We start from the raw sequence: 12,500 nt of genomic DNA, 5'->3' as shown, positions 1-12,500 counted from the left end.
GTCTCCTAAAAGAGATCTGATCGCTCTGGCAAACACCACTGGAGAGGTAAACACGCCGTTGTCATTCAGTGTGATCAGAGTGTTTGGCTCTGTCACTGTAACCTTCTGCGTTGTGTCCCTAGCTGCTGCTGCATCGCCTAGCTAACTTCCAGCGTGTGTGGAGTTTACCACCTAACGAGTACACAGGGAAGGACATCACAGCGCTGGCATGGAGGCCAGACGGCAAGAGTAAGAGCTGGTTGAAGACTTACTGCAGGTCTGTGTAGAGTCATCAGGCTGAAGTGTGTTGTGTTCTGTCTCCCTCCTGCAGTCCTGGCTTCAGCCTGGGAGACACCAAGCAGGCGGTGCTGTGTGACGTAGAGAAGGCAGAGATCCTCCACCTGTTCCCCGTGCAGAGCCCTGTGACCTGCATGACCTGGATGGAGGTGACGGAGGAGAGCAGGTGAAGCTGGAGCTGAAGCTGAAGCTCTGAGCTCCTCCAGCTGGGCCTCGTGTTTAAATGAGACGTTGTTTTGTGTCCAGTGCCCTCAGCTCCTTCTACAACTCTGAAGATGTATCCAAGTACTTCCTGCCCAAACTACCTGCTCTTCCTAAAAGGTAACCAGAGAATGTTTCACTTCACTTCTTACATGATGGAACAGTCTATATGTAACATGGAGTGATTGATCCTCTCCACAGCTACAGCACAACATCAAAGATCTTCAGGTATGAAGCCTCCCAGTCTTCATCACTTTGATATCAAAATGATTTCTGTTTCTAAATGAAGCTAAATCTCCTCCTCACGCTTTAACAGTGAAGAGAAGTCAGACGAGATCATGAACCTGCTGGGCGATGTGAGGTGAGGGTGAGAGTGTGTGTGTGTGTGTGTGTGTGTGTGTGTGTGTGTGTGTGTGTGTGTGTGTGTGTGTGTGTGTGTGTGTGTGTGTGTGTGTGTGTGTGTGTGTGTGTGTGTGTGTGTGTGTGTGTGTGTGTGTGTGTGTAGCCTGGTCCTCTGTCAGCTCAGCTCTGCTCTGCTCTCATCATCTCACTCACTGAACCTGGGCTCTCTGTCCCTCTGCAGGCTCAACATCCTGGTCCTGGGAGGAGCTGCTGGCTTTGTGGAGCTTTATGCTTATGGGATGTACAAGATAGCCACGTTAACTGCAGTAAGGCTGTAGATCACTCAAGTGTGTGTGTGTGTGTGTGTGTGTGTGTCACATATGAAACCTCACTAACCTCTGATGGCTTCCTCTCCTTTCTGCAGTGACACAGACGTGTTAACTTCAGGACTGTAGACTTAAATAGCTTTAGATCAAAGGTTTCCCTCGTGCTTTTCTCCTCTGTGCCGTGTCTCCAGTAGATCTTGAATGTTCTCCTGATGGTTGCCTCCTTCTGTCTGTCCTTGATTCTCCTTCCTCTCCAGGTTCCAGGGACGTGTCGCAGCCTGAGTCTGTCCAGTGATCTGAAGTCTCTGTCTGTCATCACTGAAGTCCCGTCTGCTCACAACGACCCAGAGATCTGCTACATCCAGGTGCTCCAACACACACACACACACACACACAGGTGTTTCTCCTCTCTGTGCCTCCTTCCTCACTCCTCTGCTCCTCTTCGTCAGCTGGACACCGGCCTGTTGTCAGACTGTCTGCCTGAGGTCACCAGGATGGCTCGCAAGTTCACCCACATCTCGTCCCTGCTGCAGTACCTGCGTCTGTCCCTGACCTGCATGTGTGAGGCGTGGGAGGACATTCTGATGCAGATGGACATACGCCTCACCAAGTTTGTTCAGGTCTGTTTGGTCCCAGTTTGTTTCCATGGCAGCTAGATGAAGAGAGCACGGTGTTTACTTTGACCTGTTTGTAGGAGAAGAACACAAGCACTCAGGTTCAGGATGAGTTCCTGGAGCTTCTGCTGTGGGGGCAATCGAGGTGAGACAAGATCATGAAGTGACCTCTCACTCAGCATGATGTTGTGTTGTTGTTGTTGTGTGGTTCTCATTGGTTTGTCCTGCTGCTGTGTAGCCCTGAACTCCAGGCTCTGCTCATGAACCAGCTGACTGTGAAGGTGAGAGGAAGTCCTCCGCTCTGTGCTCTCCTGTGTGACTGTAGGGTCAGTGTGACCTCTGTGTGACCTCTGGACTCTTCTGTCTCTTCCATCACAGGGCCTGAAGAAGCTGGGTCAGTCCATTGAGTCCTCGTACTCCAGCATCCAGAAGCTGGTGATCAGCCACATACAGAGGTGTCTTCATCGCTCCTCCTCCTCCTCTTCCTCTCACTGCTGCCTGAGCCTCTTCTTCTTCTTCTTCTCCCTCTAACCTGTCTGTCCTCTCCTCTCTGCAGCGGCTCTGAGGCCCTGCTGTACCACCTCAGTGAGGTGAAGGGCATGTCTCTATGGAAACAGAAGTTCCAGCCCCTTGGCTTGGACTCAGCAGCTATAGAAGGTCGGCTCTCACTCACACATGAAGAAGAAGCTCTGTGTCCTCAAACCTGGTTCTTCATGGATGTGTTGTGCTTTCAGATGCGATCACAGCTGTGGGTTCCTTTTCTCTGAAGGCCAACGAGCTTCTACAGTGAGTGACTGAGGAGAAACATCTGGAGCTGTCAATCATTATTAATAAGGGAGGGTCATTAGTGATGTAGCTCCTCCTCCTCCAGTGTAACAGATCAGGAGGAACAGTTCACATTATAATAACTCCTCTCTGCTCTCTTGATCTGTGTGTAACCCTGTGTTCATCTTCCTCTCTCAGAGTGATTGATAAGAGTATGAAAAACTTCAAAGCCTTTTTCCGGTGGCTGTATGTAGGTACGACTCTGACTTACTCTGTCCCAGTCTGTCCCAATCTGTCCCAGTCTGTCCCAGTCTGTCCCAGTCTGTCCCAGTCTGTCCCAGTCTGTCCCAATCTGTCCCAGTCTGTCCCAATCTGTCCCAATCTGTCCCAGTCTGTCCTAGTCTGTCCCAATCTGTCCCAGTCTGTCCCAATCTGTCCCAATCTGTCCCAGTCTGTCCCAATCTGTCCCAATCTGTCCCAGTCTGTCCCAGTCTGTCCCAATCTGTCCCAATCTGTCCCAATCTGTCCGAGTCTGTCCCAATCTGTCCCAATCTGTCCCAGTCTGTCCTAGTCTGTCCCAATCTGTCCCAATCTGTCCCAGTCTGTCCCAATCTGTCCCAATCTGTCCCAGTCTGGCCCAGTCTGTCCCAATCTGTCCCAGTCTGTCCCAATCTGTCCCAATCTGTCCCAATCTGTCCCAATCTGTCCTAGTCTGTCCCAATCAGTCCCATTCAATGAGACAGGCTGGAGGATTTAAATGGATCATCTGTGATCGTCTGTCAGGCTGTAGTTAGTGACTTCTTCTTCTTCTTCTTCTTCTTCTGCTGTGTGTGTCCACAGCGATGCTCCGGATGTGTGAGGAGCACGTTCCTCCAGAGCTCAACAAGGTGAGGCGTCACAGCAGTCAGTGAAGAGAAGAGCTCGTCCTTTTACTCAAACCTGTTTAACATGTTGATCTGGTTGGTGAATCCTCAGATGACCCAGAAGGACATCGCCTTTGTGGCTGACTTCCTGTCTGAGCACTTCAGTCAGGTGAGATCACTGTGATTATTATGATAGAGACATGTTGTTGGTTTGTAGATCTTAGTAAAGCCCTTACTTTAACCCTTTGCTCTGTGGCTTCACAGGACGATGAGCTCTTTGATCGTAAAGGGAAGTACTTCAATGTGGAGCGAGTCGGTCAGGTGAGTGAGTCTAGAGGACTGTGGAGCAGGGACTGATGATCTGGGGGCGGAGCTTCAACATGTGGCTTCTCTTTCCCATTGAACATTTCCAGTACCTGAAGGATGAGGAAGAGGACCTGGTGTCTCCGCCCAACACCAAGGGGAACCAGTGGCTCCAGTTTCTACAGGAGAGCACACATCTGAAGGGTGACCTAGCAGCTTCACTCTACACCTTACATCATTGGGACGCATAAGGGGGGGAAGAGTGTGTGTTTGTGTATGTGTGAGCTGTTTGATGAAGGCTCTACATGTGTTCTGCTCCATCAGAGAGTCCTCTGCTCTTCCCCTCGTATCCACAAAAGTCTCTGCACTTTGTGAAGAGGATGATGGAAGGTGTGATCGAGTTGTGTCTTCAGAAACCTGCGGTCAGTTGTTCTTCTGTGAGATTCTGAGGCTTCCATTCATTTACAAACATGAATTCAAAGCAGCAGCAGTATGAGGCCAGACAAAGACACACACAATAACACAATAACACACTCCCCAGTAATCAGTGTCTGTCCTCATCCTCATGCAGGAGGTGATTGGGGAGTCGGTGAGACAGGCGGTCCTCCTGCCCCTCTACACGGTTCCAGAGAGGTGTGTTCAGGGTCTTCATCACTCTTCATCACCTCGGCTGCTCTCAAGCTTACATTGTTTTTGTTTTATTTCCTTCCAGCTCAGAAAACACTCCTCGACTCTTTGAGCTTCCATCTTTGTACGTATAACACATACACACACACACACACACACCTCAGCTGTGTCTTTGTTTTCATACTCAGTGTGTTTGTCCCCACAGGTGGAACGACAGGAAGACCAACATGCATTATGTCGTGTTCAGCATGCCCAAGGTCTCCGCCTCCAAGCTCTACCTCCTCCGCAGAGCCACAGACCCAAACAGGTGTGTGTGTGTGTGTGTGTGTGTGTGTGTGTGTGTGTGTGTGTGTGTGTGTGTGTGTGTGTGTGTGTGTGTGTGTGTGTGTGTGTGTGTGTGTGTGTGTGTGTGTGTGTGTGTGTGTGTGTCTGTGTCTGTGTCTGTGTGTGTGTGTGTGTGTGTGTGTGTGTGTCTTTGTGACTTCATCTGGATGTATTTATAACCCTTCTGTTTGTTGCAGTCACCCGGCCAACAGTGTGATGTCAATAGACGTGAGCCAGCAGCTTGACAGCGAGCGTGACGGTGACGCTCCAGAGCAGTGAGGCCTCCTCTCTTTACCCCCCCCCCCCCCCCCATTCACCTCCTCAGCAGGTCAACGTGCTGTGACCCTGACTCACTCACTCACTCTCTCTCTCTCACTCTCTCTCTCTCTCTCTCTCTCTCTCTCTCTCTCTCTCTCTCTCTCTCTTTCTTTCTTTCTTTCTTTCTTTCTTTCTTTCAGGCGTGATTATGTATGCCGGTGCCTGGACGCTCGTTTCTATGACGATGACGTGTTGACTGTAGTGTTGCAGGGGACGGACGTGGAGAACAGTCGGCGTGTCCTGGCTCAGCTCCCTCTGGCCTCCGCCCTCAGCTGTCACACCCACTTCACCTGGGACCCCAACCTTAGGTGGGTTTGGTCTGTGTGTGTACGTGTCAATCATTAGGAATAAGTCAATCAGTCATCTAAATATGTGTGTGTACGATATTATACAGCAGTTATGTGAGGGGAGTGTGAGCCAAACTACACATCACAGCTTAGAAACAGGAAGTCAGCAGACTGAAGCGATCAGATGTGAGCTGGGACTTCATATTCCCTCGGAAGGATGAACCAATGTTCTCAGAAAAGTTCCACGTCCTCTGCCTCACCGCTTTATGGGAGGAGGAAACTCATGGAATGTTCCATCTGGGTGTGTGGGGGGGTTTATACTTCAACGACTATAAATGATGTCATATAGATCACCTCTAAACCTCTAAACCTCTTAACTTCACACTTCCACTCCAGATTGCTATCCTCACCATGGTTGAGAACATTTCAGATCATTTATATGACTCTATAACAGGATCATGTTCACTTTAGTAAAGCTCTAAGAATAACAGAATAACCGTCTGTGGCTGTGATGAACACATACACACACACACACACACACGAACACGCAAACACACGCGAACACACACGAACACACACGAACACACACACACGAACACACACACACACACACACACACACACCCCTCCCCCTCATGTACCTCCCTTTGTTCTGAGTCACATTGATGCTACATGTACACAACAACACAACATTGGAATGCAGCAGAGATGTAAAGAAGCCTGACAGAGGATCAGAGAGAGAGAAGCTTAGACTGACAGACTGTGGATCACCTGTGTGTCAGGTTGGACCAGCAGAGCAGTCTCATCCCCTGCCAAGGCCCGGTCCCGGTGAACCAGTGGAGGGACATGGAGAACATGAAGGCTCACTTTGTAGCCGTCAGCGGAGTCCGTAAAGTGGCCTGTGTGGTAGGAGACTCATGTTTGATCTGCTCAACGCTCAGGCTCAGGTTTCTGTAGCTGCGACCTTAAACTTCCTCTCTCTTTCCTGTCAGCTGAGTGCCAATCTGAGGCACATACGTGTTTATGAGATGGATGTAGAGGATGAGGAGGATGAAGAGGGAAACGAGTCCCAGAATGCCAGCGCTGACCAGGAGGGGCTGGACACCACCGCCGCCAGTCAGGAGCAGGGAGGAGCTGAGGCTGAGGCTGATCCTGCTGAGGCTGAGGCTGTGAAGACAGAGGAACATCTGGAGTCAGAGGAGGCCCTGGAGCTCTCCTAACATGAAGCACATTTGGGATTTGGGACAGAAACCGTTTGAATTTGGAAATAAAGATGTTTTGATGAAACATGGATGATTGTGTTATTTCTGTTTTTGTGTGTGTGTGTGTGTGTGTGAGCGTTTAAAGTGACTGAACAAACGTAAACACGAGCCTGTGCGCGCGCAAATAGGTGTTGGTTACGTGCGCGCCCCCGCCGCTGTACGGGATGACGTAACGTCTCCGCCGCCTGTTGGTCTTTCACAGTTGGTGACGAGTCTCGTGAAAATGGCCTCGACCCTGCCCGAAGACACGAACAAGCCGAGAAGATGACGACGGAGAGCTCCGAGAGTCTGTCCAGCACCACAGTGTCTTCAGCGAACACGTAGGGACCGGAGAAGCGAGCTAGAGAGCGGACAGGCGGGCGGAATAACGAGGAAGAAGAAGAGCAAGCCCGCCGCGCATTTCCGTCGGTAGTCGGAGCCGCTATGGAGGATATCAACTCCAACATCAACGCGGACCTGGAGGTGCGGAAGCTCCAGGACCTGGTGAAGAAGCTGGAGCAGCAGAACGAGCAGCTCCGGAGCAGGTCCAGCCTGTTGTCGTCCTCCGGAGCCATGTCAGGGAACCACAGACCCCTCAGCGCCGGGTACGACTCGAGCCTGTCCGCCGGGCTGGCCGGCTTCACCGGGGCGGGGTTCGGCTACGGCGGGCTGCTGGAGAACAACCGCTGCCTGAGCCCCAGACTGTCCTACGATGGAATCAGCTTCAGGAGGGCGTACGAGGGCGAGGGGGCTTCAGCTGCCAGTATGAACTCTCTGTACTCAGACTGCACCGGGGGCTTCACCGAGGAGGGGGGGACCTCCGTCCTGGATGAGGTGGACATCTTAGACCTCGAAGACATGGATTGTCTCCATGAAGATGAAGACAGCTGGTGAGTTTGTGTCTCTACTACCGTGTTATTAGCTTCCATGTAAACAGACATCAGCCGCACTGGAGGAGCCTCGGCCTGAGGAGGCTCAGCCTGAGTCTGAGGAGCCTCGGCCTGGAGGAGGAGGAGGGTTTAGTCATATGTTCTCCTACAGCAGGATCATCACTGCAAAATGGCCAACCATGATTTATAAACATTCACCTTTCAATAGGTTTGACTTCATAGAGGTCTCAGCAGGTCTCAGTAGGTCTCAGCAGGTCTCAGTAGGTCTCAGCCGGTCTCAGCCGGTCTCAGCAGGTCGCGAGTCTTTATATTGGGCCTGTAGATCAGTGTGTGTGTGATGGTGCTGAGAGTTGTTTACCTGCCCAACAGTCATTTGGGAGTGGTATCCATGGTGACCTCACACACAGCTGAGAGAGAGAGATGACTCATGACATTGGAGTAAAGCCATGTCAGTGTCATAGCCTCCTATTTAGAGGCTATACTGCTATTAATAATGTGTCAATCTGTCTGAGCTGAAGGTTTGCTCTTCATCTTCATCAGCACAGGCTCACTCATCCTCACTGCTCTGTGTTTACATGCTCACACACACAGGCCAATCAAGACTGAGGGGGGGGGGGGGGGCTGATTACATTTAGACACACACACACACAGACACACTTCAGGCCTGATTCTGAAGCTAGATTTAGAGTACCGTGTGTGTGTGTGTGTGTGTGTGTGTGTGTATAAAGGTGGATCAGCTTTAGAGAATGACATCATTACGGGCCTCTGTATGTGTGTAAGTAAAACAATAGTTCAGTCAGTGAGGCCTGATTGGGTCAGGAGCATGTAGCAGCCCTCACACACTCACACACAGGAGGATGAGGACACACACTCTGCTGTTCTATGGATTCATCTGTCAATCACAGCCCAGAGCATCAGTTTATTAGAGGAGAGGCTGACCTTTGAACCTTAGAATAACATGTAGCTTCATAACAGCTTCTTATAAAGCCAAGTGTCACTCCTGCATCACCGCTGTGCAACTGAGCCACACATGCAGCTTCAGATCTCAGAGTCACAGCAGGTTGAGTTGAGTCCTGTGTCTCTCAGACTCAGACTCTTTATTTGCTGTCTCCATGCTTTCAAGATGAAAGTCTTTGGTTCAGACAGCTGACAGCTGCTGACTCAGATTTGTGTTCTCCTCTCTCCTCTCCTCTCTTCTCCTTTTCCTCTCCTCTCCTCCACTCTCCAACTTAAAGTTGAGTAGGAGCGCTGAGTTGGATTGACAGCACACAGAGGTACAGGCGTACAGACACACAGAGGTACAGGCGTACAGACACACAGAGGTACAGGTGTAAAGACACACAGGTACAGGCGTACAGAGGTACAGGCGTACAGAGGTACAGGCGTACAGACACACAGAGGTACATGTGTAAAGACACACAGGTACAGGCGTACAGAGGTACAGGCGTACAGACACACAGAGGTACAGGCGTACAGAGGTACCGGCGTACAGAGGTACAGGTGTACAGGCGTACAGGCGCACAGCAGTACAGGCGCACAGCGGTACAGGCGTACAGACACACAGCGGTACAGGCGTACAGACACACAGAGGTACAGGCGCACAGAGGTACAGGCGCACAGAGGTACAGGTGTACAGACACTCAGAGGTACAGGTGTACAGAGGTACAGGCGTACATAGATACAGAGGTACAGGCGTACAGCTCTACCTGCTCTCTGTAACCCTCTCTTTCTCTCCTCCAGGCTCTATGAAGCTAAACTCCACAGCCCCCTGCTGAAGGCCCTCAGTCCTCTGGTTTGGTGCCGCCAAGCTCTGGACCACCCGAGCCCCGACATGGAGTCAGCCAAGCGCTCGCTCATCCACAGACTGGACCTCACCATGTCGGGTAAGACCAGGACCAGGACCAGGACCAGAACCAGAACCACAAACCTCTCAGTCAGAGCAGTGTGTGTGTGTGTGTGAGAGCAGTGTGTGTGTGTGAGAGCAGTGTGTGTGTGAGTGAGAGCAGTGTGTGTCTGTGAGTGAGCAGTGTGTGTGTGAGCAGTGTGAGTCTGCACCTCCTGCTAGTCCAGTCTAAGTCCAGCACCAACACTCACACATCACTTGAGAGGTTCTGCTGCTTAGTTGAGCTCTGGTAAACTCTGGCTCTGTTCAGTCCTAAACTCTATTCAGAGCTCTATCCATCCTCCTGCTCCTCCTGCTCCTCCTGCTCCTCCTGTTTCTATTTCCTCTGCTTCTGACTGTCACTAATAATAGTGAGTCCCCGTGTGAGGACGCCGGGCCTCCAGCCTCACAGCTCTGGTAAAAGGAGACAGAGGTATGTCCATGTGACAGATCAGGTTGAGCCTCCATGTTCACTGGGATGGAAGTCATGATCCCAGCTCCGTTGTGTAACTCAGCACCTGGACAGACAGACAGACAGACAGACAGACAGAGAGGCACCTCCTCAGCTGTAGATCAGAGGTCCCTGTGCCGCTATGGGCTGAAAGAAGAGGCTGTGGCCCGATCAGATCTGAGCATGAACAAACACTGAGCCCACAGCGTGAGGCTGAGGGATCGATCCTTGAGATGCTGGGCCTGTGTGATACAAGTGTGAAGATGAAAGACCAACCAATCATTCAGAACCAGCAGGGACATCAAGACCTGCAGGGCAATCAAAGCCAAGGAGCCAAGAGAGAGAGAGAGGGGTCCTAAGAGAGGAGAGGGTCCTGAGAGAGGAGAGGGTCCTGAGAGAGGAGAGGGTCCTGAGAGAGGAGAGGGTCCTGAGAGAGGAGAGGGTCCTGAGAGAGGAGAGGGTCCTGAGAGAGGAGAGGGTCCTAAGAGAGGAGAGGGTCCCAGCTGTCCAGAGGTTGTCTGAGACGCCACATAGTCATTTACATGGATCTTGGTGAAGCATCAGTGATGGTGATGTCATCACTGGTCAGCTGCAGTCACAGTTTGGTCTGTCCCTGTAAAGACATCTGTCCCTGTGAAGACATCTGTCCCTGTGAAGACATCTGTCCCTGTGAAGACATCTGTCCCTGTAAAGACATCTGTCCCTGTGAAGACATCTGTCCCTGTGAAGACATCTGTCCCGCCTCATACACGTCCACACACACACAACACAGGCATTATTACACACATGACCTTTAGCAGCGACCAAGACTTTCGTTCTTTGCTCGACCCGAACAATTCAAATTCCTCAGTCCCATGAATGAGGGACACGACTCAAAGAAGCTCTCTTCTCTCCCTCTCCTCCCTTCTCTCTCTCTCTCCTCTCTCCTCTCTCCTCCATTCTCTCTTCTCTCTCCTCTCTCTCCTCTCTTCTCTCTCCTCTCTTCTCTCTCCTCTCTTCTCTCTTCTCTCTTCTCTCTTCTCTCTTCTCTCTTCTCTCTCCTCTCTCCTCTCTTCTCTCGGCCCTCTACTCTCGGCCATCAGAGGCCTTTGTTTGTTCGGGAGCAGCTGAGTCCTGCCAGCTGTCCAGCCTGTGGATGTGTGAGCAGAAGGTTCTGCTCACAGCAGCACTTACGGATCAGAAGCTTCACTGCCTGTCAGAGCCAAGTTGATCCTGTTTCTCCTTTTGAGATATTGATCTGTCTGTTTGCTCTGATCAGCTGATGAGCACGCACGCACGCACACACACACACACACACACACACACACACACACACACACACACACACACACACACACACACACGTCTCTCTTCCCTCCATGCGGCCCTCAGAGCCTCAGACCTCAGGGCCTCACATACTTTAGTGCTTTGCTTGTGGAAACTGGCCTGAAGATTCCACACAGGGAGGAGAAGCCAAGGAGGAGGATCCAGGCTGAGAGCAGGAGGCTGAGAGCAGGAGGTTCAGCTGAGAGCTCCTCCTCTCCCTGACTGCTCCTCCTCCTCACTCTAACACAGGACACACACGTGTGCTCAGTCTTGATCTCTGAACTGGACCTGGCCTTTTAGGGAACGCAGAGAGAGAGAGAGAGAGAGAGAGAGAGAGAGGGGGGGGGCATGTTGTTGACATTCCTCAACAGCTGATCCATGAGGATGGACACAAGGCTGTTTCCTAAATAATGTAGGAGAGCAGAGTGGAGAGAGAGGGGGGTTACAGGGGGGAGAGAGAGAGAGAGTGTGTCTCTCCCTAGCAGACGGAGCAGGGAGCAGTAGTTGAGTCCATAAAGCTCTCAGACAGCAGAGAGCAGCAGGCTGTGGGGCTCTGATCTCATGACTGGACTGTGTGGACTCACCGGCTCTCACACAGAGTCACATTGTGCTCTCATGAAGTGTGTGTGTGTGTGTGTGTATTGAATGGTGTATTGTTGAGTGTGTGTAATGATGAAGGAGGCCTCTATCCTCTATCAGCCCACCATACACTCTAACACACTCTAGACCAGGACCACAACACTGAGGGCCTCATGAAGGTGCTGCCATGGAGACGCCCCCCACACACACACATGAATGAATGAGCTCATTCATCATCAGGGCCAAGACCAGGTGATCCAGTGCCTTTAGGGTTAATGAGCTCTGAGTCAGTCTGAAGGGGAACATGTGGAGTCATCTGGATCTACATCTGTGTGTGTGTGTGTGTGTGTGTGAGTGTGTGTGTGTGTGTGTGTGTGTGTGTGTGTGTGTGTGTGTGTGTGTGTGTGTGTGTGTGTGTGTGTGTGTGTGTGTGTGTGTGTGTGTGTGTGTGTGTGTGTGTGTGTGTGCGTGTGTGTGTGTGTGACCTCCAGGTGACAGCAGGCAGGGACTAACTGTAGACTAACTCTTGACCTCTGACCTCTGTAACCAAACTCACTGAGCACTGTTCTGTGATCCTGCTGCTCCAGCTCGTTTGTGTTGATGTTTCTCTGTGTGTGTGTGTGTGTGTGTGTGTGCAGCCAACAGGCGCAGGAGTGTGTACGGGAGCCCGTACTGTCAGCCGGGTCAGGGAAGCCCGTACAGTCAACCGGGTCAGGGAAGCCCGTACAGTCAGCCGGGTCAGGGAAGCCCGTACAGTCAGCCGGGTCAGGGGAGCCCGTACAGTCAGCAGCTGGGCTTCAGCAGCCCATACAGTCCAAACACAGCTAACAGCCCCTACAGCAGCGGCTTCAACTCGCCCTCCTCCACGCCCGGCAGGGTTCCCATCGTCAGGCAGCAGCTGATGCCT

At 51.6% G+C, this 12,500-nt stretch overlaps 2 protein-coding genes across 2 annotated transcripts in view; both read left to right on the top strand.

Moving 5' to 3' along the window:
* Positions 1–6,520, top strand: part of anapc4 (anaphase promoting complex subunit 4) — a 6,843-nt gene extending 323 nt beyond the window's left edge. The window contains exons 1-27 of the mRNA XM_076140343.1: positions 1–46; positions 123–238; positions 311–442; positions 523–597; positions 679–705; positions 794–838; positions 1,061–1,145; positions 1,403–1,510; positions 1,595–1,765; positions 1,840–1,904; positions 1,998–2,040; positions 2,138–2,214; positions 2,316–2,416; positions 2,494–2,545; positions 2,723–2,778; positions 3,365–3,411; positions 3,500–3,556; positions 3,652–3,708; positions 3,801–3,894; positions 4,015–4,112; positions 4,262–4,323; positions 4,403–4,441; positions 4,523–4,624; positions 4,839–4,916; positions 5,100–5,267; positions 6,028–6,151; positions 6,238–6,520. The exon at positions 1–46 is cut by the window's left edge and continues 323 nt beyond it. Of these exons, the coding sequence (XP_075996458.1) occupies positions 1–46; positions 123–238; positions 311–442; positions 523–597; positions 679–705; positions 794–838; positions 1,061–1,145; positions 1,403–1,510; positions 1,595–1,765; positions 1,840–1,904; positions 1,998–2,040; positions 2,138–2,214; positions 2,316–2,416; positions 2,494–2,545; positions 2,723–2,778; positions 3,365–3,411; positions 3,500–3,556; positions 3,652–3,708; positions 3,801–3,894; positions 4,015–4,112; positions 4,262–4,323; positions 4,403–4,441; positions 4,523–4,624; positions 4,839–4,916; positions 5,100–5,267; positions 6,028–6,151; positions 6,238–6,465 (2,353 nt within the window). The 3' untranslated portion in view covers positions 6,466–6,520. The remainder of the gene's footprint in view (positions 47–122; positions 239–310; positions 443–522; positions 598–678; positions 706–793; positions 839–1,060; positions 1,146–1,402; positions 1,511–1,594; positions 1,766–1,839; positions 1,905–1,997; positions 2,041–2,137; positions 2,215–2,315; positions 2,417–2,493; positions 2,546–2,722; positions 2,779–3,364; positions 3,412–3,499; positions 3,557–3,651; positions 3,709–3,800; positions 3,895–4,014; positions 4,113–4,261; positions 4,324–4,402; positions 4,442–4,522; positions 4,625–4,838; positions 4,917–5,099; positions 5,268–6,027; positions 6,152–6,237) is intronic.
* A 155-nt stretch (positions 6,521–6,675) lies between these two features.
* Positions 6,676–12,500, top strand: part of slain2 (SLAIN motif family, member 2) — a gene marked incomplete at its 3' end in the record, with an annotated part of 10,814 nt that continues 4,989 nt past the window's right edge. Inside the window, exons 1-3 of the mRNA XM_076140341.1 lie at positions 6,676–7,376; positions 9,117–9,259; positions 12,232–12,500. The exon at positions 12,232–12,500 is cut by the window's right edge and continues 10 nt beyond it. Of these exons, the coding sequence (XP_075996456.1) occupies positions 6,931–7,376; positions 9,117–9,259; positions 12,232–12,500 (858 nt within the window). The remainder of the gene's footprint in view (positions 7,377–9,116; positions 9,260–12,231) is intronic.

Source organism: Genypterus blacodes, unplaced genomic scaffold, assembly GCF_046128005.1.
Source record: "Genypterus blacodes isolate CSIRO-AG114 ecotype Tasmania unplaced genomic scaffold, CSIRO-AGI_Gbla_v1 ptg000577l_1, whole genome shotgun sequence".
Lineage (NCBI taxonomy): Eukaryota > Metazoa > Chordata > Actinopteri > Ophidiiformes > Ophidiidae > Genypterus > Genypterus blacodes.
Note: the sequence above shows the minus strand (reverse complement) of the source record. Positions and strands in the feature narration are given on the sequence as shown.